The sequence below is a fragment of the Xiphophorus maculatus genome, chromosome 7, assembly GCF_002775205.1.
Source record: "Xiphophorus maculatus strain JP 163 A chromosome 7, X_maculatus-5.0-male, whole genome shotgun sequence".
In the NCBI taxonomy this organism is placed as follows: Eukaryota; Metazoa; Chordata; class Actinopteri; order Cyprinodontiformes; family Poeciliidae; genus Xiphophorus; species Xiphophorus maculatus.
The window spans coordinates 5,505,830-5,531,462 of record NC_036449.1 but is presented as its reverse complement, the minus strand read 5'-3'; the positions used below and the strand labels follow the sequence as shown (position 1 = coordinate 5,531,462).

General features: G+C 40.3%; 6 protein-coding genes and 1 pseudogene across 6 annotated transcripts; 4 read left to right on the top strand and 3 right to left on the bottom strand.

Annotated features, from left to right (window-relative positions):
- Nucleotides 1–1,006: 1,006 nt before the first annotated feature.
- LOC102220382 (olfactory receptor 11A1-like) lies at nucleotides 1,007–2,184 on the bottom strand. The gene is made up of 2 exons (XM_023336596.1): nucleotides 2,171–2,184; nucleotides 1,007–2,024 (listed from the first exon to the last, which is right to left on the bottom strand). Exons 1-2 carry the CDS (start codon nucleotides 2,182–2,184, stop codon nucleotides 1,007–1,009), a joined length of 1,032 nt encoding a protein of 343 aa, XP_023192364.1.
- A 2,326-nt stretch (nucleotides 2,185–4,510) lies between these two features.
- Nucleotides 4,511–5,497, bottom strand: LOC111609269 (olfactory receptor 11A1-like). Its single transcript, XM_023336595.1, has one exon. The coding sequence runs from the start codon at nucleotides 5,495–5,497 to the stop codon at nucleotides 4,511–4,513; it is 987 nt and encodes a 328-aa protein (XP_023192363.1).
- A 2,632-nt stretch (nucleotides 5,498–8,129) lies between these two features.
- LOC102220120 (olfactory receptor 11A1-like) lies at nucleotides 8,130–10,041 on the bottom strand. The gene is made up of 2 exons (XM_014474432.2): nucleotides 10,022–10,041; nucleotides 8,130–9,144 (listed from the first exon to the last, which is right to left on the bottom strand). Exons 1-2 carry the CDS (start codon nucleotides 10,039–10,041, stop codon nucleotides 8,130–8,132), a joined length of 1,035 nt encoding a protein of 344 aa, XP_014329918.2.
- A 3,705-nt stretch (nucleotides 10,042–13,746) lies between these two features.
- Nucleotides 13,747–14,971, top strand: LOC102228006 (olfactory receptor 6N2-like). The gene is made up of 2 exons (XM_005816765.2): nucleotides 13,747–13,760; nucleotides 14,020–14,971. The coding sequence occupies exon 2, from the start codon at nucleotides 14,021–14,023 to the stop codon at nucleotides 14,969–14,971; it is 951 nt and encodes a 316-aa protein (XP_005816822.1). The 5' UTR covers nucleotides 13,747–13,760; nucleotide 14,020.
- Nucleotides 14,972–17,171: 2,200 nt separating this feature from the next.
- LOC102227746 (olfactory receptor 11A1-like) lies at nucleotides 17,172–18,125 on the top strand. The gene has a single exon (XM_005816764.2). The coding sequence runs from the start codon at nucleotides 17,172–17,174 to the stop codon at nucleotides 18,123–18,125; it is 954 nt and encodes a 317-aa protein (XP_005816821.2).
- A 3,681-nt stretch (nucleotides 18,126–21,806) lies between these two features.
- LOC106700411 (olfactory receptor 51E1-like) lies at nucleotides 21,807–22,754 on the top strand. The gene is given in 1 exon segment (XM_014475840.2): nucleotides 21,807–22,754. A coding segment is annotated over 1 exon segment (948 nt).
- A 1,367-nt stretch (nucleotides 22,755–24,121) lies between these two features.
- Nucleotides 24,122–25,069, top strand: LOC102221415 (annotated as a pseudogene).
- The last annotated feature ends 564 nt before the right edge of the window (nucleotides 25,070–25,633 follow it).

Genomic DNA, 25,633 nt, shown 5'->3' with positions numbered 1-25,633 from the left:
ACTGCAGCTTTAACCAAGATGTCAGTATTTTAATTGCAATACAGTCATATCTTACATACATCATTACTTTCTATAAAATATGTTATTATACCTCAAAAATAAAGAGAAAGACTTTCCCCCCTCTGATAGATTTCAGCCTGAAAACACTCCTGATGACCGACGCAGGCCTTGTGTTGGTCTGAGTCCATTCAAAATGTGAAAAAGTTCAGGGAACATGACAAATTTTGTGAGATGTTTTATTGTTAAGAAAAGAAAAGCTCTTTTACAATAAAATTAGGCAGCACGCTTTCAACAAAGCCGTTAATATGTGCAGCAAATATTTTTGTCACAATGAGAAGAACACATCTTCTAGTAGTAGTTTTGTTTTGGAAACAAATATTAAACAGTACCTTTTGTAAAATATTCTAAGATAAAATCTAAACAATGATGGGCCTTAATTAAAATATTTGAAAAGTTTTAAAAATGTATTTAAGATAAAAGACAAAACAGCAAAAGCACAAGAGGCTGAACGTTATTTTTCAACCTTCATAGAAGAGAAATCATGTCACTCATTTTTATACTATATATGATTTTATTACAAAGACTCATTATTATCATCAGTGTCAATTAAAGCCATAAAGAATCTAAAATATCAGTTTGAGACATAGCGGTGATTAACATGGTGCTCTTAAAGGCATTAATAATGAAAAAATTCTCCACATTTTGAAATGTATTTCTTCACAATGTAAAATGTGAAACAATGAAAGTATCTTTTCCTCAGCTAGAACGTCCATTTGAGCTGCTACAGATGTCGTCTTCATGGTGCCACGTTTTGTCTCCGGCTTTGAAATAAAACTAGAGAGAGAACGACTAGCAGGAACATAAGAAGCTTTCCGATGAATCAGAGAGACACTGGTACTCTTTGACAGTAAACGTTACCCACAGATTTTAAAAAGACAGAAATGATCAGTTAGACAGTGTAGGAGTCAAAACTAAAGGCAAAAACGATGAAAGCTTAAAGCCGCTATTATTTTCCTCTGGCGTGACAGAGCAACCGCTTCAGGTGTTTGTAAATTTCTTTCATTTTCAGTCCATATACGACTGGGTTAAAAAGAGGACTGTACATTATTATTTGCAGCGTCATCACAAAACTCACAGTCTTTGAAATCTCAGACTTCAGCCTGACAATAATCACGTCGTAAGTGAGCAAACAGGAATAGTTTAATAAAACCAGCAGGTGAGGTAAACATGTCTGTGCTGCTTTTTTCCTCACATCCCCACCGCTCCTACAGGCCACTATGATGATCACTGTGTAAGTGAACAGTATGAAAACCATTGGAAGAATGCTGAAATTGAACAGCATCACAAGGCCATAAATATAAAGCGCTCTTGAAGTCACACAGAAGTTATAACTCACTGAGCTGTTGCAAAAAATACCTTTCAAAGTAAAGCTGCAGAGTTTTAACTGGGCAAATTCAACGGCCGGCACAGCAAGATGGCAGGCAGGCACGAGCCAAGATAAAACGAGGAGAACAGTCACTTTTCTTTTTCTCATAATGGTTGGATATTGTAGAGGTTTACATATGGACACATATCTGTCATAAGCCATGGCAGCCAACAGTAAAAATTCAGAACCACTTATTGAATAGAACAAATACATCTGAAAGAGACATGTTTCATAAGTTATGATCTGTTTTTCAGATATAAAGTCGATCAAAAGCTTCGGGTAGACCACGGTGCTGAAAAGCATGGAGTTCATCAGCAGAGCAGCAATGAAAACATACATGGGCTCATGGAGGTTTCTGTGGATCACAATCAGGCAAAACACTGTGGAATTGCTGGACAGGATCAAAACATAACTTGTAAACATGAAGACAAAATAGACATATCTGTATTTTTCAATCTCTAAGTGACCGTCAAGAGTGATGTAAGTGACATTCATTGCAGTAGGCAACGTAGTTACGAAAACAGAAAAGAAAAAGTGAGACAGACTAATAGTTTCAAAGTGCTGCACATGAGGAAAGTAGTCGAATGCAGCAGAGAGTCTGAAAAAAAGTCAGACTGTTGACTGTTTGATATCGAAGGACTCTTTAAAGAGCTTTTCTGGCCACCATGGACTTCAGAGACTAGTCCTTGAAGAGATGTTGGCATGGTAACAAGCTTTAAGTTGAAGCGACGAGTGAGTCGGTACGGCTCATTGTGCATCCATTATACTTTTACAGCAACGTTTGTGATCCGTACGCAGATTTGTGCACTTTAATAAGGAGTAAACATAGGAAAACCTTTATATATATAAGATGCCAACATGTAACATAAAAGAGGTGTAAAATAATGGATTTAAGTCATAAATTCACACGTTCAGTGAGAAAAAATCAATTTATTATGTTAAGAGTTCTGCATTTTGTGCAAAATTAATTATTGTTCATGACAGTGGCATTAGTAGCAAGTTTTCCTCCAGAAAACTGGCCAAGTCTGGTGCTTGGGTCAGTCATTCATCCAGCGGCCCGTCGTGTTTTTGAGTTAAAAAATGTTTCAAGTTGACAGGAAATTTGAAAATATCACTTGATAATTATGTGTTACACGAAAGATTGTTAGATTAATACTTGAACACCAACTATAAAGTCTTAAAAAATACAAACATTTAAAAAAAAACTCAAATAAATAAGAAATCTTATCCTGGCGGGGGCAGAAGTAAAGCCTGGTGGCCCGCCAGGCTTATAATACTCTGGGGGAAACCCTGGATAGGTAATCACTTTGTATTCAAACTTATGTTTAACAGATGGAAATACACAGATAGCTATAGATGTTATATTGTATTAATCAACACTGATGCTTGTTGCTGTGACAAAATACAAAAGCATTTCATTCTGGTTAAGAGTCTAATTTGAAAACATCGTAAAAAAAAAACACACCAGTACCGTATTTTCTGCATTATAAGGCGCATAGAATAGACCTACAGTAGAGGCTGGGGTTACGTTGTGCATCCATTAGATGAAGCTGCGCTAAAGGGAATGTCAACAAAATAGTCAGATATTTCAGTCAAACTTTATTAATAAATTACAAACCAGCGTTCTGAAAACTCCGTTCATTCCTAAAATAAATAAACAGCTGTTTTATTATTTTCCCGAGGTAAAGTCAGTGATGTGGTATTTTCGTGACACAGTTTATCTTTTAACAGCAGCAAGGTGTAACATATAGTGGAGGGGAACTTTTCCTCGATTCAGTAAACACGTAAAAAACAGTCTGATACTGTTACGGTAAATCAAACGTTAGTTAAATCACAATATATATCCACTTCCACACCATTGATTGGTTCATGTTAAATTCTCTGACTGCTGCTCTGTTCCCATGTTCTACTGTGTGACTGATCGCCTTGAGCTTAAACTCTGCGTCGTAAGCGTGTCTCTTAATAGGAGCCATTTTGGGGTCTTTACACAAAACCCAGCATGCACCGTGCGCTTCTTCTTCTACGGGGGAAAATGAAGTCGGCGGCTGCTTACCGTAGTTGTGAGACTTGGTGTGGCTCAATATTGGTCCATATATAAGGGGCACTGTTGGCTTTTGAGAAAATTGAAGGTTTTTAGGCTCTTGAGAAAATTGAAGGCCTTATAGTGCGGAAAATACGGTAATTTCCATTTTACATTTATGCACAAACTAGTTTACTGTGTACTGTTCTAATAACAAACTCTCATTAAAAATGTATTTACAGTTAAAATAATCATTTTAAAACAAAGTAACATGAATGTTGTTTGGTTAAAATAAGAGGCCACTTAAGATGATCAGTTTCTCTGGTTTTACTTTTTATAAGATTATGTTTGAGTAAAATGAACATTGTTTTTTACTCTATGAACTACTGACAACATTTCTCTGAAATTCCAAACAAATATTTAGTTTATTGGCAGAAAATGAGAAATGGTCAAAATAAAGACAAAGATGCAGTGATTTCAGACCTCAAATAATTTAAAGAAAATAAGTTCATATTCATATAGAAAAAAACAACATTAATGTTTTAACTCAGAAATCAATATTTGGTGGAAGAACCAGGAGGTTTTCAATGGGGGTCAGTGCAGTGGGCTCTTCATGTTTTCCAGAGCTGGATAAATACAAAATGTTTAATATTTAGTTTTGGCAGTAAATATACAACTAAACATTTCATAAAATATTGATAAATAAGATCACGTCAGTGACAAGCTTTATTAACGAAGATTTGCGCAGCATTTTGAATGTATTTTTTTTTAAACACACATAGGCACAAGGACCTTCTTTAGCTTCACAGAATAACCATTTGTTATAAAAAGAAAATATAATTAATATTAACAGTAGTACATCCTGTCTTAAATTACACAGGCTTTAAAACAAACCTGAGGAAAACTAGTTAAGACTATCATTATTGTAGATAAGGTAAATGAATGTGAGAAACACACAAAACTGATCAAATTCCACGTTTACCTCTAATAATTAAAATGTTTTCAAAAATAATTCTTTCCAGGGACAGAAAAAAGACAAAAACGACCGAAGCTTAAACAAGCTGTCACTTTCCTCTGGTGTGACAGAGCAACCGCTTCAGGTGTTTATAAATTTCTCCCACTTTCAGTCCATATATGACTGGATTAAAAAGAGGATTATACATTATTATCTGCAATGTCATTATGAAACGTACAGTTGTTGAAATATCAGATTGTAACCTAACAATAATCATGTCACAAGTGAGCAAACAGGAGTAGTTGATTAAAACCAGCAGGTGAGGTAAACACGTCTGTGCAGCTTTTTTCTTCACATCCCCACCGCTCCTACAGGCCACTATCAGTATCATTGTGTAAGAGAAGAGGATGAAAAACATCGGAAGAAGGCTGAGATCGAACAGCATCACAAGGCCATAAATATAAAGCGCTCTTGAAGTCACACAGAAGTTATAATTCACTGAATTGTTGCAGTAAATGCCTTTCAAAGTAAAGCTACAGAGTTTTAAGTTTGCAAATTCAACGGCCGGCACAACAAAATGGCCGGCAGGCACGAACCAAGATAAAACGAGGAGAACAGTCACTTTTCTTTTTCTCATAATGGTTGGATATTGCAGAGGTTTACATATGGACACATATCTGTCATAAGACATGGCAGCCAGCAGTAAAAATTCAGAGCCGCTTAATGAATAGAATAAAAAACCCTGAAAGACACAAGCTTCATAAGCTATGATCTGTTTTTCAGATATAAAGTCGATCAAAAGCTTCGGGTAGACCACGGTGCTGAAAAGCATGGAGTTCATCAGCAGAGCAGCAATGAAAACATACATGGGCTCATGGAGGTTTCTGTGGATCACAATCAGGCAAAACACTGTGGAATTGCTGGACAGGATCAAAACATAACTTGTAAACATGAAGACAAAATAGACATATCTGTATTTTTCAATCTCTAAGTGACCGTCAAGAGTGATGTAAGTGACATTCATTGCAGTAGGCAACGTAGTTACGAAAACAGAAATGAAAAAGTGAGAGACTAATAGTTTCAAAGTGCTGCACATGAGGAAAGTAGTCGAATGCAGCAGAGAGTCTGAAAAAAAGTCAGACTGTTGACTGGTTGATATCGAAGGACTCTTTAAAGAGCTTTACTGGCCACCATGGACTTCAGAGACTAGTCCTTGAAGAGATGTTGGCATGGTAACAAGCTTTAAGTTGAAGCGACGAGTGAGTCGGTACGGCTCATTGTGCATCCATTATACTTTTACAGCAACGTTTGTGATCCGTACGCAGATTTGTGCACTTTAATAAGGAGTAAACATAGGAAAACCTTTAAATGCCATTAAAGTTTGGTTTGAAACTGTTTAATTTTGATCTGGATTTGGGGGGTTACAGGTTTATTACTATTCAATTTGACATTTTCTTGTATATTTTGTAAATTTAAAGTTTTGTCTTTGAATGCACAACAATAAGATGCCAACAAGTAACATAAAAGAGGTAGAAAATAATGGATTTAAGTCATAAATTCACACGTTCAGTGAGCAAAAATCAGTTTATTATGTTAAGAGTTCAGCATTTTGTGCAAAATTAATTATTGTTCATGACAGTGGCTTTAGTAGCAAGTTTTCCCCCAGAAAACTGGCCAGGTCTGGTGCTTGGGTCAGTCATTCATCCAGCGGCCCGTCGTGTTTTTGAGTTAAAAAATGTTTAAAGTTGACAGAAAATTTGAAAATATCACTTGATAATTATGTGTTACATGACAGATTGTTAGATTAATACCTGAACACCAACTAAAAAGTCTTAAAAAGTGCAAACATTTAAAAAAAACTTAAATAAATAAGAAATCTTATCCTGGCGGGGGCAGAAGTAAAGCCTGGTGGCCCGCCAGGCTTATAATACTCTGTGGGAAACCCTGGATAGGTAATCACTTTGTATTCAAACTTATGTTTAACAGATGGAAATACACAGATAGCTATAGATGTTATATTGTATTAATCAACACTGATGCTTGTTGCTGTGACAAAATACAAAAGCATTTCATTCTGGTTAAGAGTCTAATTTGAAAACATCGTAAAAAAAAAACACACCAGTAACGTATTTTCCGCACTATAAGGCGCATAGAATAGACGCTACAGTAGAGGCTGGGGTTACGTTATGCATCCATTAGATGGAACTGCGCTAAAGGGAAGGTCAACAAAATAGTCAGATAGGTCAGTCAAACTTTATTAATAGATACAAACCAGCGTTCTGAGGACTCCCTTCATTCCTAAAATAAATAAACAGCTGTTTTATTATTTTCCCCGAGGTAAAGTCAGTGACGTGGTATTTTTGTGACACAGTTTATCTTTTAACAACAGCAAGGTGTAACATATAGTGGAGGGAAACTTTTCCTCGATTCAATAAACACGTAAAAAACAGTCTGATACTGTTACGGTAAATCAAACGTTAGTTAAATCACAATATATCCACTTCTGCACCATTGATTGGTTCATGTTAAATTCTCTGGCTGCTGCTCTGTTCCCGTGTTCTACTGCATGACTGATCGCCTTGAGCTTAAACTCTGCATCGTAAGCGTGTCTCTTAATAGGAGCCATTTTGGGGTCTTTACACAAAACCCAGCATGCACCGCGCGCTTCTTCTTCTACGGGGGAAAATGAAGTCGGCGGCTGCTGACCGTAGTCGTGAGACCTGGTGTGGCTCAATATTGGTCCATATATAAGGCGCACTGGATTATAAGGCGCACTGTCGGCTTTTGAGAAAATTGAAGGCCTTATAGTGCAGAAAATACGGTAACCTCCATTTTACATTTATGCACAAACTAGTTTACTGTGTACTGCTCTAAAAACAAACTCTCATTAAAAATGTATTTACAGTTAAAATAATCATTTTAAAACAAAGTAACATGAATGTTGTTTGGTAAAAATAAGAGGCCACTTAAAATGATCAGTTTCTCTGATTTTACTTTTTATAAGATTATGTTTGAGTAAAATGAACATTGTTTTTTACTCTATGAACTACTGACAACATTCCTCTGAAATTCCAAACAAATATTTAGTTTATTGGCAGAAAATGAGAAATGGTCAAAATAAAGACAAAGATGCAGTGATTTCAGACCTCAAATAATTTAAAGAAAACAAGTTCATATTCATATAGAAAAAAACAACATTAATGTTTTAACTCAGAAATCAATATTTGGTGGAAGAACCAGGAGGTTTTCAATGGGGTTCAGTGCAGTGGGCTCTTCATGTTTTCCAGAGCTGGATAAATACAAAATGTTTAATATTTAGTTTTGGCAGTAAATATACAACTAAACATTTCATAAAACATTGATAAATAAGATCACCTCAGTGACAAGCTTTATTAACGAAGATTTGCGCAGCATTTTGAAATGTATATTTTTTTAAAAACACATAGGCACAAGGACCTTCTTTAGCTTCACAGAATAACCATTTATTATAAAAAGAAAATATAATAAATAATAACAGTAGTACATCCTGTCTTAAATTACACAGGCTTTAAAACAAACCTGAGGAAAACTAGTTAAGACTATCATTATTGTAGATAAGGTAAATGAATGTGAGAAACACACAAAACTGACCAAATTCCACGTTTACCTCTAATAATTAAAAAGTTTTCAAAAATAATTCTTTCCAGGGACAGAAAAAAGACAAAAACGACCGAAGCTTAAACAAGCTGTCACTTTCCTCTGGTGTGACAGAGCAACCGCTTCAGGTGTTTATAAATTTCTCCCACTTTCAGTCCATATATGACTGGATTAAAAAGAGGATTATACATTATTATCTGCAATGTCATTATGAAACGTACAGTTGTTGAAATATCAGATTGTAACCTAACAATAATCATGTCACAAGTGAGCAAACAGGAGTAGTTGATTAAAACCAGCAGGTGAGGTAAACACGTCTGTGCTGCTTTTTTCTTCACATCTCCACCGCTCCTACAGGCCACTATCAGTATCATTGTGTAAGTGAAGAGGATGAAAAACATCGGAAGAAGGCTGATGTTGAATAGAACCACTAAGCCGTAGATCACTATCGCTCTTGAAGCCACACAGAAAAGATAATTCACTGAATTGTTGCAAAAAATGACTTTCAAAGTAAAGCTGCAGAGATTTAAGTTTGCAAATTCAACGGCCGGCACAGCCACATGGCAGGCAGGCACGAGCCAAGATAAAACGAGGAGAACAGTCACTTTTCTTTTTCTCATAATGGTTGGATATTGCAGAGGTTTACATATAGACACATATCTGTCATAAGACATGGCAGCCAACAGTAAAAATTCAGAGCCGCTTAATGAATAGAATAAAAAACCCTGAAAGATACAAGCTTCATACGTTATGATCTGTTTTTCAGATATAAAGTCGATCAAAAGCTTCGGGTAGACCACGGTGCTGAAAAGCATGGAGTTCATCAGCAGAGCAGCAATGAAAACATACATGGGCTCATGGAGGTTTCTGTGGATCACAATCAGGCAAAACACTGTGGAATTGCTGGACAGGATCAAAACATAACTTGTAAACATGAAGACAAAATAGACATATCTGTATTTTTCAATCTCTAAGTGACCGTCAAGTGTGATGTAAGTGACATTCATTGCAGTAGGCAACGTAGTTACGAAAACAGAAATGAAAAAGTGAGAGACTAATAGTTTTAAAGCGGTGTGTGGGAGAAGAGACGTCTTCTTTGTTGGTAAACTGTTTGAGACACGGCGACCTTTTAAAGAGACTTATTTATCCACCGTGGATTTCAGACACTATTCCTTGAAGACATGTTGGCATGGCAGCAACTTCTGACAAGTTTAAGGGAAGTGTGAGGAGTGGTGGCTCAAAGTGCATACGCATTACTTTTACAGTAAAGTCGGCTTCCATTAATCACAATCATTTTTTAATTTGTCATAAAACAAACATCAAATTTTCTGCTAAGTGTAGACATTTAACGGCGCTGACAGTTTACATCTACTAGCCTATCTGTTATAATTTCTTTATGTGCTTTGTGTTTTTAACTTACAGCTATATCCACCTTATTCAAAGCTCCCAAATTGTGTGATTTGTGGGCACGACTTCCACCACAAACCAGAACCGCCATTTGTTCACATGTTAGCAACTCGCTAACCAGCTTTCCACAGAGGTTTCAGGCTATGAAATATGTTGGAACACCAGCTATTACACCTTATTATGTGGCAATATTGTTTTACCGCTACCTACAGCTAATGCGGAGAGGGATGCCAACTTGAAGAAATGGCCGCATTTCTTCAAGTTGCACTAGCATATGTAGCTACCCGCACTAGCATATGTAGTTACTTCACTGACTCAGTTGCTTTGGACACAGATGCGGGTTTTCTTCTGTTGCTTTCTGTCCACACAATGAAATGAAGCACAGATAAAGCATTTTGGGTTCTCTCTTCAAGTTTAGAATTTTTAGCCAAATTCTTTTTGTTTGCTTATCTGTCGGTAGGCAATGAAAACTACCGCTTTTGTTTTGGGAGCACGTTCAAAACACACTTGCTGCTGCAGCCACAAACTAAACTTGGTCTGATTATTAGAGTACAGCCACGAACAGCACAACAGTTACCCGAGCTGCACAAAGGGCATCTTACGACACTTTCCAGTGGCAAGTTGCTCTCTATAACAGGTTAATGTGTGATTCGGTTCGGTTCTTGTCCAGTGGGGAGATTCTCCGTATTACGGTCTGGAGCGCAACAGCTGCGGTCATTTCTCCGCTGATTTGCAGCAACACTCAGCAACGGAGAACCTCGAGGTTCTGGTTCTGATAGACTAAATAATGCCAGGTATTTTATTGTGTCTTATAAAAAATGGCATCCAAGCATGCTGGCAGCTCACTATCTACACACAACACCATCCATCTTCTTCCGCTTATCCGAGGTCAGGTCGCGGGGGTAGCAGCTTCACAAGGGAGGCCCAGACTTCCCTCTCCCCGGCCACTTCTTCTAGCTCTTCCGGGGGAATCCCGAGGCGTTCCCAGGCCAGCCGAGAGACATAGTCCCTCAAGTGTGTCCTGGGTTTTCCCCGGGGCCTCTTCCCGGTGGGACGTGCCCGGAACACCTCACCAGGGAGGCGTCCAGGAGGCATCCTGACCAGATGCCCGAGCCACCTCAACTGGCTCCTCTCGATGTGAAGGAGCAGCGGCTCTACTCCTAGTCCCTCCCGGATGACTGAGCTTCTCACCCTATCTCTAAGGGAGAGCCCAGCCACCCTACGGAGAAAACCCATTTCGGCCGCTTGTATCCGCGATCTCGTTCTTTCGGTCATGACCCAAAGCTCATGACCATAGATGAGGGTGGGAACGTAGATCGACCGGTAAATCGAGAGCTTCGCTTTTTGGCTCAGCTCTCTCTTCACCACGACGGACTGGTACAGCGCCCGCTTGACAGCAGACGCTGCGCCAATCCGCCTGTCGATCTCCCGCTCCCTTCTTCCCTCATTCGTGAACAAGATCCCGAGATACTTGAACTCCTCCACCTGGGGCAGGACACCCCCTTGATCCGGAGAAGGTACTCTACTCTTTTCCGGCTCAAGACCATGGCCTCGGATTTGGAGGCACTGATCCCCATCCTGGCCGCTTCACACTCGGCTGCAAACCGCTCCAGCGAGAGCTGCAGATCATGACCTGATGAGGCCAGTAGGACCACATCGTCTGCAAAAAGCAGAGACGAGATCCTAAGGCCACCAAATCGGATCCCCTCAACACCTTGGCTGCGCCTAGAAATTCTGTCCATGAAAGTAATGAACAGAATCGGTGACAAAGGGCAGCCCTGGCGGAGTCCAACTCTCACCGGAAACGAGCCCGACTTACTGCCGGCAATGCAGACCAGACTCTGACACCGGTCATACAGGGACCTGACAGCCCGTATCAAAGGGCCTGGTACCCCATACTCCCAGAGAACCCCCCACAGGGTTCCCCGAGGGACACGGTCGAACGCCTTCTCCAAGTCCGCAAAACACATGTAGACTGGTTGGGCGAACTCCCATGCACCCTCCAGGACCCTGCCGAGGGTGTAGAGCTGGTCCAGTGTTCCAAGACCAGGACGAAAACCACACTGCTCTTCCTGGATCCGAGGTTCGACTATCCGACGGACCCTCCTCTCCAGGACCCCTGAATAGACCTTGCCAGGGAGGCTTAAGAGTGTGACCCCTCTATAATTGGAGCACACCCTCAGGTCCCCCTTTTTGAACAGGAGGACCACCACCCCGGTCTGCCAGTCCAGGGGAACTGCCCCCGATGTCAATGCGATATTGCAGAGTCGCGTCAGCCAACACAACCCTACAACATCCAGAGCCTTAAGGAACTCCGGGCGGATCTCATCCACCCCCGGAGCCTTGCCACCGAGGAGCTTCTCAACCACCTCGGCGACCTCGTCCCCAGAGATTGGAGCCCAACCCAGAGTCCCCAGGCTCAGCTTCTTCAATAGAAGGCATGTTGGTGGGATTGAGGAGGTCTTCGAAGTACTCTGCCCACCGGCCCACAACGTCCCGAGTAGAGGTCCACAGCACACCATCCCCACTATAAACAGTGTTGGTGCCATACTGCTTCCCCCCCCTGAGACGCCGGATGGCGGACCAGAATCGCTTCGAAGCCGTACGGAAGTCTTTCTCCATGGCCTCTCCAAACTCCTCCCACGCCCAAGTTTTTGCCTCAGCAACCACCCGAGCCGCATGCCGCTTTGCCTGCCGGTACCCATCAGCTGCTTCTGGAGTCCCACAGGCCAAAAAGGCCTGGTAGGACTCTTTCTTCAGCCTGACGGCATCCCTCACCGAAGGTGTCCACCAACGGGTACGAGGGTTGCCGCCGCGACAGGCACCGACAACCTTGTGGCCACAGCTCCGACCGGCCGCCTCGACAATGGAGGCACGGAACACGGTCCACTCAGACTCCATGTCCCCCGCCTCCCCCGGGACGTGTTCGAAGTTTTGCCGGAGATGGGAGTTAAAGCTCCGTCTCACAGGGGATTCCGCCAGACGTTCCCAGCAGACCCTCACAACACGTTTGGGCCTGCCAGGTCTGACCGGCTTTCGCCCCCACCACCGGAGCCAACTCACCACCAGGTAGTGGTCAGTGGACAGCTCCGCACCTCTCTTCACCCGAGTGTCCAAGACATACGGCCGCAGATCCGATGAAACGACGACAAAATCAATCATCGAACTGCGGCCTAGGGTGTCCTGGTGCCAAGTGCACATATGAACACCCTTATGCCTGAACATGGTGTTCGATATGGACAATCCATGACGAGCACAGAAGTCCAACAACAGAACACCATTCGAGTTCAGATCGGGGGGGCGTTCCTCCCAACCACGCCCCTCCAGGTCTCACTGTCATTGCCCACGTGAGCGTTGAAGTCCCCCAGCAGAACAAGGGAGTCCCCAGGAGGAGCACTCTCCAGTACCCCCTCTAAGGACTCCAAGAAGGGTGGGTAATCTGAACTGTCGTTCGGCCTGTAAGCACAAACTACAGTCAGGACCCGTCCCCCCACCCGTAGGCGGAGGGAGGCTACCCTCTCGTTCACCGGAGTAAACCCCAACGTACAGGCGCCTACACACAACACATCCACCGTAAATGGCACACCAGGTCCAAAATGAAACCACGCTCCCGATCACTGCCACACGCCAGGAACAGCCAGCCGGAACCCCGGGGCCACTTTGGCCAATGAAGGGTTGGCCTTCGCAGTCAGGACTCGTGATCCAAAAGTCCAAATAATCCTGGGAGAACCGGAGTCCCCACAAAGCCTGAAGCCACATGGCTTGCTCCTCCTCCTCTAACCCCCAACTCCTAACAGAGAACAGAGGTATGAAAAGACCCCAAAAGACTTTTCCATAAGTTGTGGGGTTTCTCCTTATCCTAAAGCCGAACAGAATCATAGAAACGTTTATTGGTAATGTTTGTGTTTGGTGTTCAATGCTTGTGTGCGAGTTTGGAGTGGCACTGTGGAGGAACCCATGTTGGGACTTGTGTGAAGAGGTGAGATCCAGAGTTTAGATTGTTGGGACTGTTTCTGTCTGGACTCTTTCTGGCCCGTCTCCAGATGGGGTCGGGATCGGCGTCTCGTCCTGGGTGGTGTTCAGATTCAGGTGTTTGTCAGATGCATTCTTACTATTGCCACTAAATACATCTTGTATCAGCTTGTACTTTCCAATGATGTCAGTTATTAGTATTATATGTGCATATGTTGTTGTGGTTTCTTGGGTTTTTTCTCTTTCCGCAGGTCAGAGTTCAAGGGTCTTGACTTTCTCTATGCTTATTTCTCTTCCCTACTCTTATCTCCTTTCTTTTTAAACCTTTTCCTTTTTTCTATTTTATTTGTGTCCATTACATTTCAAATAAACCCAACAATTTTTTTAAATAAAGTTTTATATGTACAAATCAAGTAGCAAAAGCCGCAATTCTCCGCTTGTGAAAGTAAATCTGTTGGGCCTGATGGACGATGTTGTTGACTGATGAACTGGACCTCCAGAGACGAGCTGTCTAGAGGTTTATAACATGCTGAAGCAACCATATAAAATTTTATCACAGGCTCAGTGTGCTTCATTTCAAGCAGCCGACTCAGAGTGCACTACCATGAACAATGAAATGAATGCTACCTACATTTTTCTGGATGGGTATGTGGAAATGAGCAAATACAAATATGCTTACTTTTTTCTGATGTTCTCTGCCTACATCCTAATCATATGCAGTAATTTGACTATCGTGTACCTCATCTGGGCTAACAAAAACCTCCATGAACCAATGTATGTCTTCATTGCTGCTTTGCTGGTGAATTGTGTCTTTTACAGTAGCACCACTTACCCGAAGCTTTTGATTGACCTCTTGTCCGAAAAGCAGAGAATAACCTACGAAGCCTGCCTCCTTCAGTTTTATTTCTTTTACTTCGTGGGTCCGGCAGAGTTCTTTCTGTTAGCGGTCATGTCTTATGATCGGTACGTATCTATATGCAAGCCTCTGCTTTATCCAACAATTATGACAAACACCACGGTCACCGTTTTCCTGGTTTTCTCCTGGTTTGTTCCTGCTTGTCACGCATCAATTCCACTAATAATGCTCAGCAGCACCAAAGTTAAACTCTGTAGCTTTAACATCAGAGGGATATTTTGTAACAACGCAGTCTACACGCTTCAGTGCGTGATGCCGAGATCTCTCGCTATATTCGGTGTGTTTGCCATTCTAGATATTGTAATACTTCCTATACTTTTCATCCTGTTCTCCTACACAAAGATCCTGATCATTTCTTACAGAAGCAGCAAAGAGGTCAGGAGGAAAGCGGCCGAGACCTGCCTGCCCCACTTGTTGGTGTTGTTCGGCCTGACTTTGTTGAGCGTATACGACATATGCATTGTGCGCATGGAATCGGACTTTTCAAAAACGGCGCGTTTAATCATGACGCTGCAAATTGTTCTGTATCACCCTTTGTTTAATCCGTTTATATACGGGTTCAAAATGAAGGAAATTTACAAACATCTGAAGCGGTTGTTCTGGCAGGCAAAAGTTGTCTTGAGTAAAAATCAGCAGTGATTATAGGCAGGCAGTCAATACTTCTGATATGCAAAATATGTTTTATCTAATGTCGTTTAAAGTTTTACTGGTGTCATTGTGTCTATGTATCTGATGCATGTCAATATTATAAGTGTGCAACGGCTAAAGATTATAAATAAAATCACTAAATTAGCCCATGTGTACAATGTATTGATTTGTAAATGTTTTTTGTATTATCCTTTACAGAATAAAATTTCCCAAACTATTTTTATTTAGTTATTTCTGCCTCCTTACTCTAAAACCTGTTCTTCTGTTTGTAATTTCCAATAGTCTGTGAGATGATCAGCCAGTGTTGGTCATGAATTAAAAATGTACACAATCTCAATTAGAGGTGCGACTAGTAGTGGACCATAGATCATATTAAATTACATTTAAGACGAAGCAATCCTTTAAGTTTACTAGATAAAATAACCCACGTCACCATGTCAGTGTTTTGGTTTGTTGTCGTTCAATAGGTTCAGTTATCTTCCAGATAAAGGTTTTATTTCTTGCTTGCATGTATCAGCTCAATCTCCTTCCTGTTAATGTAGCTCATGTTTTTCACCTGAGTCTCCTGATCAGTTCTTCCCTCCCCTTGTCCAGCGTAGTATTTTAGTTAGAGTCATGGCTTTTGCAGGATTCTTGCACATCTTATGTCTGTTATTTGGTCAAGTCTCTAAAATGAATATACGTTATGCCACGCTGCAGTTCGCATTTTGGCTCACCTTTATTTCCTTCGCCACCAGGCCTGAAAAGACATGCTTAAATATTGTCTGCACTTTTTAATCGAGTTAATTGCAGGGTTCTAGTTACCTGCATTGTAAGTAAAAACCATATGTCAATATTTTTAATTCAGGAACTTTTGCTGCAAAAGTACTAAATAATTAGACAAGTGAGCTCAACATTAAGTATGTTTTGCTTTTAACCTGTTACTTAGGTTATTCAACCATCAGACTGGTGAGAATATACTCATTCAGCTTTCAAGTGTTTTAGGAAGCCTTGATCATTCGTGGAACTTCATTGAATGCTGACATTTGTGTTGGGGACAACCCCCTCCAAAAAACACATGCAACACAAACCCACAATCAAAACATGTATATAAAAAACAGCCATCTTCCCACATCTGCCTCCTGGCGTGCACTCTGTTAAAGTTTTAAATCGAAGGAATCCAAGTAAATAAGATAAAGTCCAGACTGTGGTGTGAAGAAAGATTCTAATCGAGTGGACTCGCACAGGAAGGCACCTAAAATATTGTAAAGAAACTGGCAGGGGCGTGCCGTGGTGGCGGAGGGGTTAGCGCGACCCACATTCAGGCAAAAACGTAGCCTCGACGCGGCTGTCGCGGGTTCGACTCCCGGACCCGACGACATTTACCGCATGTCTCCCCCCTCTCCTCCCCCCTTTCCTGTCAGCCTACTTTGAAAAAAGGGACATTAGAGCCCACAAAAAAAGAAAAAAAGAAAAGAAAAGGCAGTAGTTCTCAAAAATAAGGTATATTAGGCAGAGTGACCAACTGCAGCTTATTAGCATTAAAGGTACAGAGACCTAAAACAGGTCATCATGAAAGGAGCTCAAAATAGGCAAAACTGAGCAGGTGAAATTTCATTGTCTATAATTGTGTGCAATAAATATAAAGGCCGTGTTCGTTTAGGCCTAACTTGATTAAAAGGAAGCACACTAGGTAACCTTTAAAAAAACCTTTGCTTCGTCTTTTGCCTCCACTTATGTCCAACGTAGCCTAGCTATAGCCTTCCTGAGTTACTCTGTTCTCTTAAGATCACAGGTCAACTCAGACATACTACTGCAAACCACATTCATATCATCACATTTCAACTGTGATTATATGATGCAAGTTTAATGGTAGTTGGACAAAAGTAGAAGAAAACCCACGTACTGAATAACCTGGGCACAAACTGTTTAACAGAATTCACTACGAATATGGCGACCGTAATTACTATTTGCGGAGTAGTGATAACTTTAAGAAAACTTTTAGCCTCCAAGGATGAACTTGGTAAGCTGCAGCAATATTTTTGAGCTAATGAGTCCCATGGAGAATAATGTGAATATAATAAAAACCTCTGTGCACCAAGACTCAAAATGTGCTTTGCACATTTCGAGAGCAAACAGACGACAAACACTTTCAAATTCCTTTCGATTTTTAAAAGTGAAACCATTGTCATTTTCTGTTCATGATGTTATTATGTTTGTGTACAGCATATTTATGGATGGTGAAGTTAATGAAACGTATTTAACTCTAGACGGACATGTAGAGTTGCATAAATACAGGTATCTGTATTTTGTTGTCACACTGACTGTGTATATTTTTATTGTTATTGCTAACCTGACCATTGTGTATGTTATATGGACGCATGAAAACCTCCATGAGCCCATGTACGTTTTCATCGCCGCTTTGCTTCTGAACTCTGTTGTTTTCAGCACTAACATCTATCCCAAACTGCTGTCAGATTTTCTATCAGAGAAACAGATTATATCATATTCAGCTTGTTATTTGCAGTTTTTTCTCTACTATTGTTTGGGCGCTTCAGAGTTTTCACTGCTGGCAGCAATGGCCTACGATCGTTACGTGTCGATATGTAAACCTTTACAATATGCAACAATAATGGGGAGAAACACGGTTAGTATTTACTTGAGTTTAGCTTGGCTGGTTCCTGCTTGTCTGATTGCAGTTATGGTAATACTGAATGTGAATGTAAAGCTCTGTAAATATAATATAAATGGAATTTTATGTAATAATTCAATCTATGGTCTCCACTGTGTAGACTCGAAGGTGCAAACTGTGTTTGGTGCTGTTGTGCTGGTCTTGACTCTGTTGTTTCCTCTGCTTTTCATCGTTTTTACTTACAGCAGAATATTTATCATATCCTATCGTAGCTCTAAAGAAGTCAGAAAGAAAGCTGCTCAGACCTGCTCGCCCCACTTGCTGGTGCTGATCAGTTTCTCCTGTTTGTGTGCGTTTGATGTCATCATAGCTCGACTGGGATCCAACCTTACAAACTTAATCCGTTTAATAATGACTTTACAGGCAGTTTTGTATCATCCTCTATTTAATCCAATCATATATGGTTTAAAAATGAAGGAGATATCTAAGCAATTGAAAAGGTTGTTTTCTAAAGCTAAAGTAATGCACTTCTGAGATTGTTTGACACTTTCTTATACATTTGTATTGTTATGTGAAATAAGTAAATGTGCTATGATTTACAAAAATCTTTTTATGAAAAGCAATCCTGTCTAACTAATGTAAGTTTTCTGGTTCAAGTTTGCATAGCTTCTTTCTTAAGTTTGTCGTGTCGGAAAGAAACTAAGGTTGAAATACACAAAAAGTATAAAAAACACGAACAGAAATAAACATCTGATCCAGAATAAGTCAGTTATAGCTGGCCTCATGTATAACGTAAATGTGACTGGCACAAGAGAAAGAACTGTACAGCGTCTTAAAATAATTGACTTTTGAATTAAAGCCATTTTTCCCCATTAAAAACCTCTGACTACGTTGTTTTTATGTCAATGGTGTATTCCTGCTCAAGCGTGAGTATAAATTTAATTCCAATTTATACTTACTTACTGGCTCAATAAAGCTATACTGATAAAGTCTACATGTTACAGGTTAACTGTGTTTTCACTGCTTTAATACCTCAGATAAATCAGATTAAACAGTTGTCTCTCAATGGACGTTATGTACCACGTCGGGAGTTTTTATTGTGTTCGACGTAAATTTTATATACGTATAAATCGTCTGCACACAGAAATGCCAGGTATGAACGCATGAATAGGAAATGCATGTTCAGCTAAAGGGCTGCTCAGGCTCAGGTAAAGCTACAAAGACACTTGGTACTTTCAACTTCCACTTACAATTAATCAAATACTCAAACCAACGACTCCAAAACAGTCATGCAGATGAGTCACTAAAAGTCACAGCAACGTGGTGATATTCGTTTCACGAATGCCGGCTGCAAAAAGGCAGCCTGTTCATTTCAATAAAGCACTAACTTTAAATTAAATTTAGCAAAAATATCTGCATTTCAACTGACCACAGTATTGCACTAATGGAAACAAGCTAATTTTGACAAAACACTCACAATTTTTGACATAAAGTCGTCGCGTTAGGATGAGGCGGGTTTTTTCAGCCTTCTTGAAATAAATGTATTTAGCAAACCTACAATGGACACACTTTTTTCTGCATCACATTTGTCTTGTAATCCACAGCCGCATGTTACTACCGGCGAAAACAACGTAGAAGATGTCAGGGGTAGTAGGAAGAGGATATGTTTTGTTTTTTGGATTTTTTTAAGGTTTTGTTGGCTCTAGTGGCCTTTATTTGATAGCTAATTGACAGGAAAGTGGGTAAAGAGAAGGGAAAGACATGCGGCAAAGGTCGCCAGGCCGGGAATAGAACCTGCGACGGCCGCGTCGAGGACCAAGGCCTCCATATATGGGTTGTGCTTAACCCCCGCGCCACCACAGCACACTGTTTTTGTTGTTCTTTTTTAGAAAATGTGTAGCTGGCTCCCCCGGAGCTCACAGCATCGCACACTACAATTTCCCCAAAATGCCGCCTACGTCGACGTCTCCTCTGATGGCGGGCATATGGTGAGCGCTATCATCATCTGCCAAACAGAGTTGTAGAAACTCATTCAAAAAAATCCACTTCCTAAGTTTTGTTCTGGGTACAAATGAGAAGAGGCTTCTGCTACGTCTTTAGCTTCTTTGAATATATCTCAAGTACAACTTGTACCAGTCACTGCCATGATTTTCGTTTTGCGCCTAGGCCAACATTGTTCCTCCAGGATGCCGTCCATCTTCTTAGGGTAAGCCGAATACCTGCATAGCAAACTTTATTCTTCTGGACTGGAGGCCTTGCCTGGACTTCCACACCTGGATTTCTCACCTGGATATTTGGGACATCATCCAGGAACAGCCAGCGACCCAGGAGATGTGTGAGTACGTATTATCCCTCTGCTTCCAGGTCGGGGAGGCACCTTCCAGGAAAACATGGCAAGTTGATATATTCCCCTGCAAAAAATAATATCAGAACATACTTGTCATCTAATACAGTGGTATGTTGGGGACCACTGTATTAGTGGTATGTTGACCAATGGGCTCTTTGCACCTTCCGCGCTGACGTCACAACCGCATGCGCAAATGCGGCTCTCTTTTTTCCGCTTTGAGTTACTATGACAGCTAGAAAAGACAAAGTCTTATTTCAGACACAAATAAAACAATATTATGAACATTGCTGTCTTCCTAATATAATGGGCTTTTAAGTTTTCATGGATTTCCAAACGATCCTGAATTAAGAAGACGGTGGCTTGTAAATATTCGTCGCTACCAGTTAAAGCTAACGCTGCAGAGCAAAGTTTACAGCCTTCACTTCACTCCGGATCAACTTCTTCAGCCTAAAGCAGAAGGTAAAGGAGCCTCCTGTGTTATTTCCATGGAATCACTTCTGTATTCAGCCTGAAAGAGTTTATGGGAACCAGAGAGCAGACCAGAGCCAGACAGCCGAGCTACTGATCCGCCTGTACACACTGCTGTAAACACCGTCCTGCTTCACAAGAAACATGCAAAACTAATAAAGGAAATAACACGGAGACCTTAAGGAACACGGCCATATTTTTCTAAAAGCAACAACTGAACCTGAACAGTCAGCTGAACTAGAACTCCGACACCAGAGCTGCTCTACTGTTAAGCTATGGGCTTGTTGTTCCTCAGGCTTCAGAAGCAAAAAGCCTGAACCGTAAAATCCCCGTTACTTGGTCTCTGACACTGACGACAATAAATGTACTAATATACTTGAACACAAGGTAAAAACATTGTCCGTTAGAATGGATGAAAAATTTTTAGATACTTAAATAGCACATTTTTACAAGAAAAATGTCAGAGAATATTGCCTACTAGCATAAGCTAAAACTAATGTTAGCCACAAAGTTTAAAGAAAGTAAAACTCACCTTCCTATCTGTGAACGTATAACGAGGCAAACATGTTAAAACCTTTCTCCAGCTACTCGGCTTCGGATCAATGTTCATCATTAATTGTTACCTTGGACAAGCCCTGCAAACACCCAGAGTAAAGAACCTTTTTCAATAGATCGGAAACGATCGAGCCGCTTTTCCCCGAACGCGGAAGCTGAGGTGCAAAGAGCCCATTGGCACGTTTCCACGGTTAGGCTAGGCTAGCTGCTAACGTTCGCTGAAATGTTTTATAACGTGCTGTTAATAAGCCCTATACGGGTTCTTTGTCAACTCAAGCGAAGATAAGTGTTGAAGTTTGCAGCCGCACACTCGGCATGTTTTATGCTTTGATCATAATTAAGAAGAAGACCCTCCTCTTTCTGACACGCCACCTTCATTCCATGACCATGCTGTCCTTTGATGTCATTTACATCTGTCCTGACAAACTTTCTGTTTGTCTGTTTTACTTTTTTATATGTGTAAATAATTTGAAGAATTGAAACGTAGTTTTCGTTACTTCGTCTGAAGTATTTTGTGTATTTAAGTTGATGTTGCAAACCTGATCTGACCCTGGCTATTGTTCACTTTTAGGTTTAGATACGACACGCTGAAAGAAACAATAGTTCCCAAGAGAAGAGCTTTAATATTCGACGTAAATGTCACCGCCCTGTTAGAAGGAAACTTTGTGGGAGTTTTAATGAGTTCCATTGTGACCAAAGGAATAAAATAACAGATTTCAAAGCCCTAAGAGCAGCTGCTCTATAGCTGTTGGGAAGGAACAGTCAATACATATGTTTGAATCTCCTTGTTATTCTGAAGGAGGAACTATTGCTACTCTTTGATTGTTTTAGCAGTTTATAATATTATGTCTTTGTGAAACACATTTATGGATGGTGAAGTTAATGAAACTTATATAACCCTTGAAGGACATGTAGAGTTGGACAAATTCAGATATCTTTATTTTGCAGTCATGCTAGCAGCGTATGTTTGCATCGTCGTCTGTAACCTGACCATTGTGTATGTTATATGGACGCATGAAAACCTCCATGAGCCCATGTACGTTTTCATCGCCGCTTTGCTTCTGAACTCTGTTGTTTTCAGCACTAACATCTATCCCAAACTGCTGTCAGATTTTCTATCAGAGAAACAGATTATATCATATTCAGCTTGTTATGTGCAGTTTTTTCTCTTTTATTCTCTAAGCGGCTCAGAGTTTTTACTGCTGGCAGCAATGGCCTACGATCGTTACGTGTCGATATGTAAACCTTTACAATATGCAACAATAATGGGGAGAAACACGGTTAGTATTTACTTGAGTTTGGCTTGGCTGGTGCCTGCTTGTCTGATTGCTGTGCAGGTGATACTGAGCTCCAACATTAAACTGTGTAAATCAAATTTTCAAGGAATTTTCTGTAACAACTCAGTTTACAGCGCCCACTGTTTAAACTCAGAGGTGAATGTAGTATTTGGTGCTGTGGCACTGGTTGTGATTGGATTCTTCCCTCTGCTTTTCATCGTTTTTACTTACAGCAGAATATTTATCATATCCTATCGCAGCTCTAAAGAAGTCAGAAAGAAAGCTGCTCAGACCTGCTCGCCCCACTTGCTGGTGCTGATCAGTTTCTCCTGTTTGTGTGCGTTTGATGTCATCATAGCTCGACTGGGATCCAACCTTACAAAATTAATCCGTTTAATAATGACTTTACAGGCAGTTTTGTATCATCCTCTATTAAACCCAATCATATATGGTTTAAAAATGAAGGAGATATTAAAGCAACTGAGAAGGCTGTTTTCTCAAGCTAAGGTCTTATAGTGATGATGATGAATTGATATAAATATTAGATTATTCAATACTTTGTACTGCACACAGATTCCAAAATTAACTCTTTATGTTTTGCGTTGTTTGTTTAAGACAGTCAGATCTGAAATGTGTAAATTATGCCACACACAATAAAGATTAAACCAGTTACAGTCAATATGATGTTTAAGGTTTTCAGGGCTGAACTGAGGCCACATGTAGCCACTTTCTCTCTTATTCTGTAGGTGGATCAGAGTTCTTACTGCTGGCGGTCATGGCTTTTGATAGATACGTGTCGACATGTAAACCTCTGAGATATCCAGCCATCATGAGGAAAACTACGGTGAAATGTCTCCTGGTTTCTGCTTGGCTTTTCCCTCCGTGTCAACTTGCCGTCCAAGCAGTGCTGTGTGTTAAAGTGAAGATATGCAACCTTAATTTGGAGGGAATATTTTGCAACATCTCTATTTACACAGTTCACTATGTTAGATCACGGACAGTTACTATAACTGGGGTTGTTGTTGGTCTTTCTTAGAGAAGAAGAAAGAACCAACTCTATCTTTGATAAACATTTTTTAATACAGCATTAAACAGGTTGGCGTGAAATAAATGTCACACTCAAATATGATGAATTGCTTACAATAAATATCTCGTTTTGTGTATATTTCTAAGTCAGATTTCTCGTCAATCATTACATGCCGACTGTGGCTGATGTTGAATGCTTGATGTATTGTGTAGATCTATACTGAAAAATTACACCTCAGTGTAGGAGGGCCAAAATGCAAAACGCCAAAATGTGTGGCGGAGAACTAACACTGAGTCACTCGATAATCAACAGAGACAGACAAGTTTTATTTTATTTTAGTTTTATTTTACACTGCAGATTTTCATCCACTCAACAAGTCTTTATGTTGATGCCATCGTCATTGTTGCCTCCAAGTCGATTCATCTGAGAACGCCTTTTTTGGTATATTGAACAATAAATGTTATTTCATTCTGTGTGTAATTTGTTGTGTTTTGTGGCTGTTTGAAGTACTTTGTGCACTAACTGTTCATAGCAAACCTCATCTCACTCAAAAGCTGCAGAGAGAAAAGCAGCTTTAACGTGAAGCCTGACCTACAGGAAAGGCTTCGTTAAAGCGTCGCTAAGGGTTTCTATGGTTTCATGTAGTTTGCGAACTGTTTAAAAAAAAAAAAAAACTGGGTGGGTCTTTAATGAGACCCGTTGTGAATAAAGCAATATAATAATATTTTTCAGCGCACTAGGATCAGCTGCTTTCTACATTTTGAGAGAGAACAAACAATGTTGTACGTTTGAATGTGCTGGTCAGGTTCTGTGACAGGAGCTGTTAGTTGTTTATTGTACTGTTTATGATATTACTATGTCTTTGTGAAACACATTTATGGATGGTGAAGTTAATGAAACTTATATAACCCTTGAAGGACATGTAGAGTTGGACAGATTCAGATATCTTTATTTTGCAGTCATGCTAGCAGCGTATGTTTGCATCGTCGTCTGTAACCTGACCATTGTGTATGTTATATGGACGCATGAAAACCTCCATGAGCCCATGTACGTTTTCATCGCCGCTTTGCTTCTGAACTCTGTTGTTTTCAGCACTAACATCTATCCCAAACTGCTGTCAGATTTTCTATCAGAGAAACAGATTATATCATATTCAGCTTGTTACTTGCAGTTTTTTCTCTTTTATTCTCTAAGCGGCTCAGAGTTTTTACTGCTGGCAGCAATGGCCTACGATCGTTACGTGTCCATATGTAAACCTTTACAATATGCAACAATAATGGGGAGAAACACGGTTAGTATTTACTTGAGTTTAGCTTGGCTGGTTCCTGCCAGTGTGACCGGTGTGCAGGTGATACTGAGCTCCAATATGAAACTGTGTAGACTGAATTTGGATGGGGTCCTGTGTAACAATTCAATCTACCATATGTACTGTGTAAGCTCAAAAGTCCACATTGTATTTGGTGCTCTTTCTGTGGCTTTCATTGCTCTTTTCTCCCTGATTTTCATCGTTTTTACTTACAGCAGAATATTGATCATATCCTATCGCAGCTCTAAAGAAGTCAGAAAGAAAGCTGCTCAGACCTGCTCGCCCCACTTGCTGGTGCTGATCAGTTTTTCCTGTTTGTGTGCGTTTGATGTCATCATAGCTCGACTAGGATCCAACCTTACAAAATTAATCCATTTAATAATGACTTTACAGGCAGTTTTGTATCATCCTCTATTAAACCCAATCATATATGGTTTAAAAATGAAGGAGATATCAAAGCAACTGAGAAGGCTGTTTTCTCAAGCTAAGGTCTTATAGTGACGTTGATGAATTGATATAAATATTAGATTATTCAATACTTTGTACTGCACACAGATTCCAAAATCAACTCTTTATGTTTTGCATTGTTTGTTTAAGACTGTCAGATCTGAAATGTGTAAATTATGCCACAAACAATAGAGATTAAACCAGTTACAGTCAATATGATGTTTAAGAACTGAACTGAGGCCACATGTAGCCACTTTCTCTTTACATGTCATTTGTTTTCCTGCTACATTTGATTTCATATTGTACCAAAATCTTAGATTCAATCATAACTTGAAAGTTTTACTTGGAATCAGACTTGGAACAAACTGAGTTTAAAGGCAAAGTTCGTTCTTTTCAGAAATGCTCTCTATGATTTACTGAATGCAGCGAGGCCTTTGCTTGAATGATCCAAGACAGACCGAAAACCAGGCAGATAGAAAATGATCTAGGTTAATTACGGGAAATGCTTTTGTTGGCTATCGAAGCAAAAAATGGAAATTGTGCGTTCGGTCTCAGTTATCGATAAATGCCTGCCTGCTAGAAACGCTGCACTAAACAACTGAGAGCAAGATGAAA

Excerpts from the sequence above, each read along its gene's own strand:
- LOC111609269 (XM_023336595.1), bottom strand. The coding sequence starts at position 5,497 with ATGTGCAGCACTTTGAAACTATTAGTCTCTCACTTTTTCATTTCTGTT.
- LOC102220120 (XM_014474432.2), bottom strand. The coding sequence starts at position 10,041 with ATGCCCTTTGTGCAGCTCGG. Across the intron at positions 9,145-10,021 it reads ATGCCCTTTGTGCAGCTCGG|TTTACCAACAAAGAAGACGT; the intron begins GTAACTGTTGTG and ends TGTCTCAAACAG.
- LOC102228006 (XM_005816765.2), top strand. The coding sequence starts at position 14,021 with ATGAACAATGAAATGAATGCTACCTACATTTTTCTGGATGGGTATGTG.
- LOC102227746 (XM_005816764.2), top strand. The coding sequence starts at position 17,172 with ATGTTTGTGTACAGCATATTTATGGATGGTGAAGTTAATGAAACGTAT.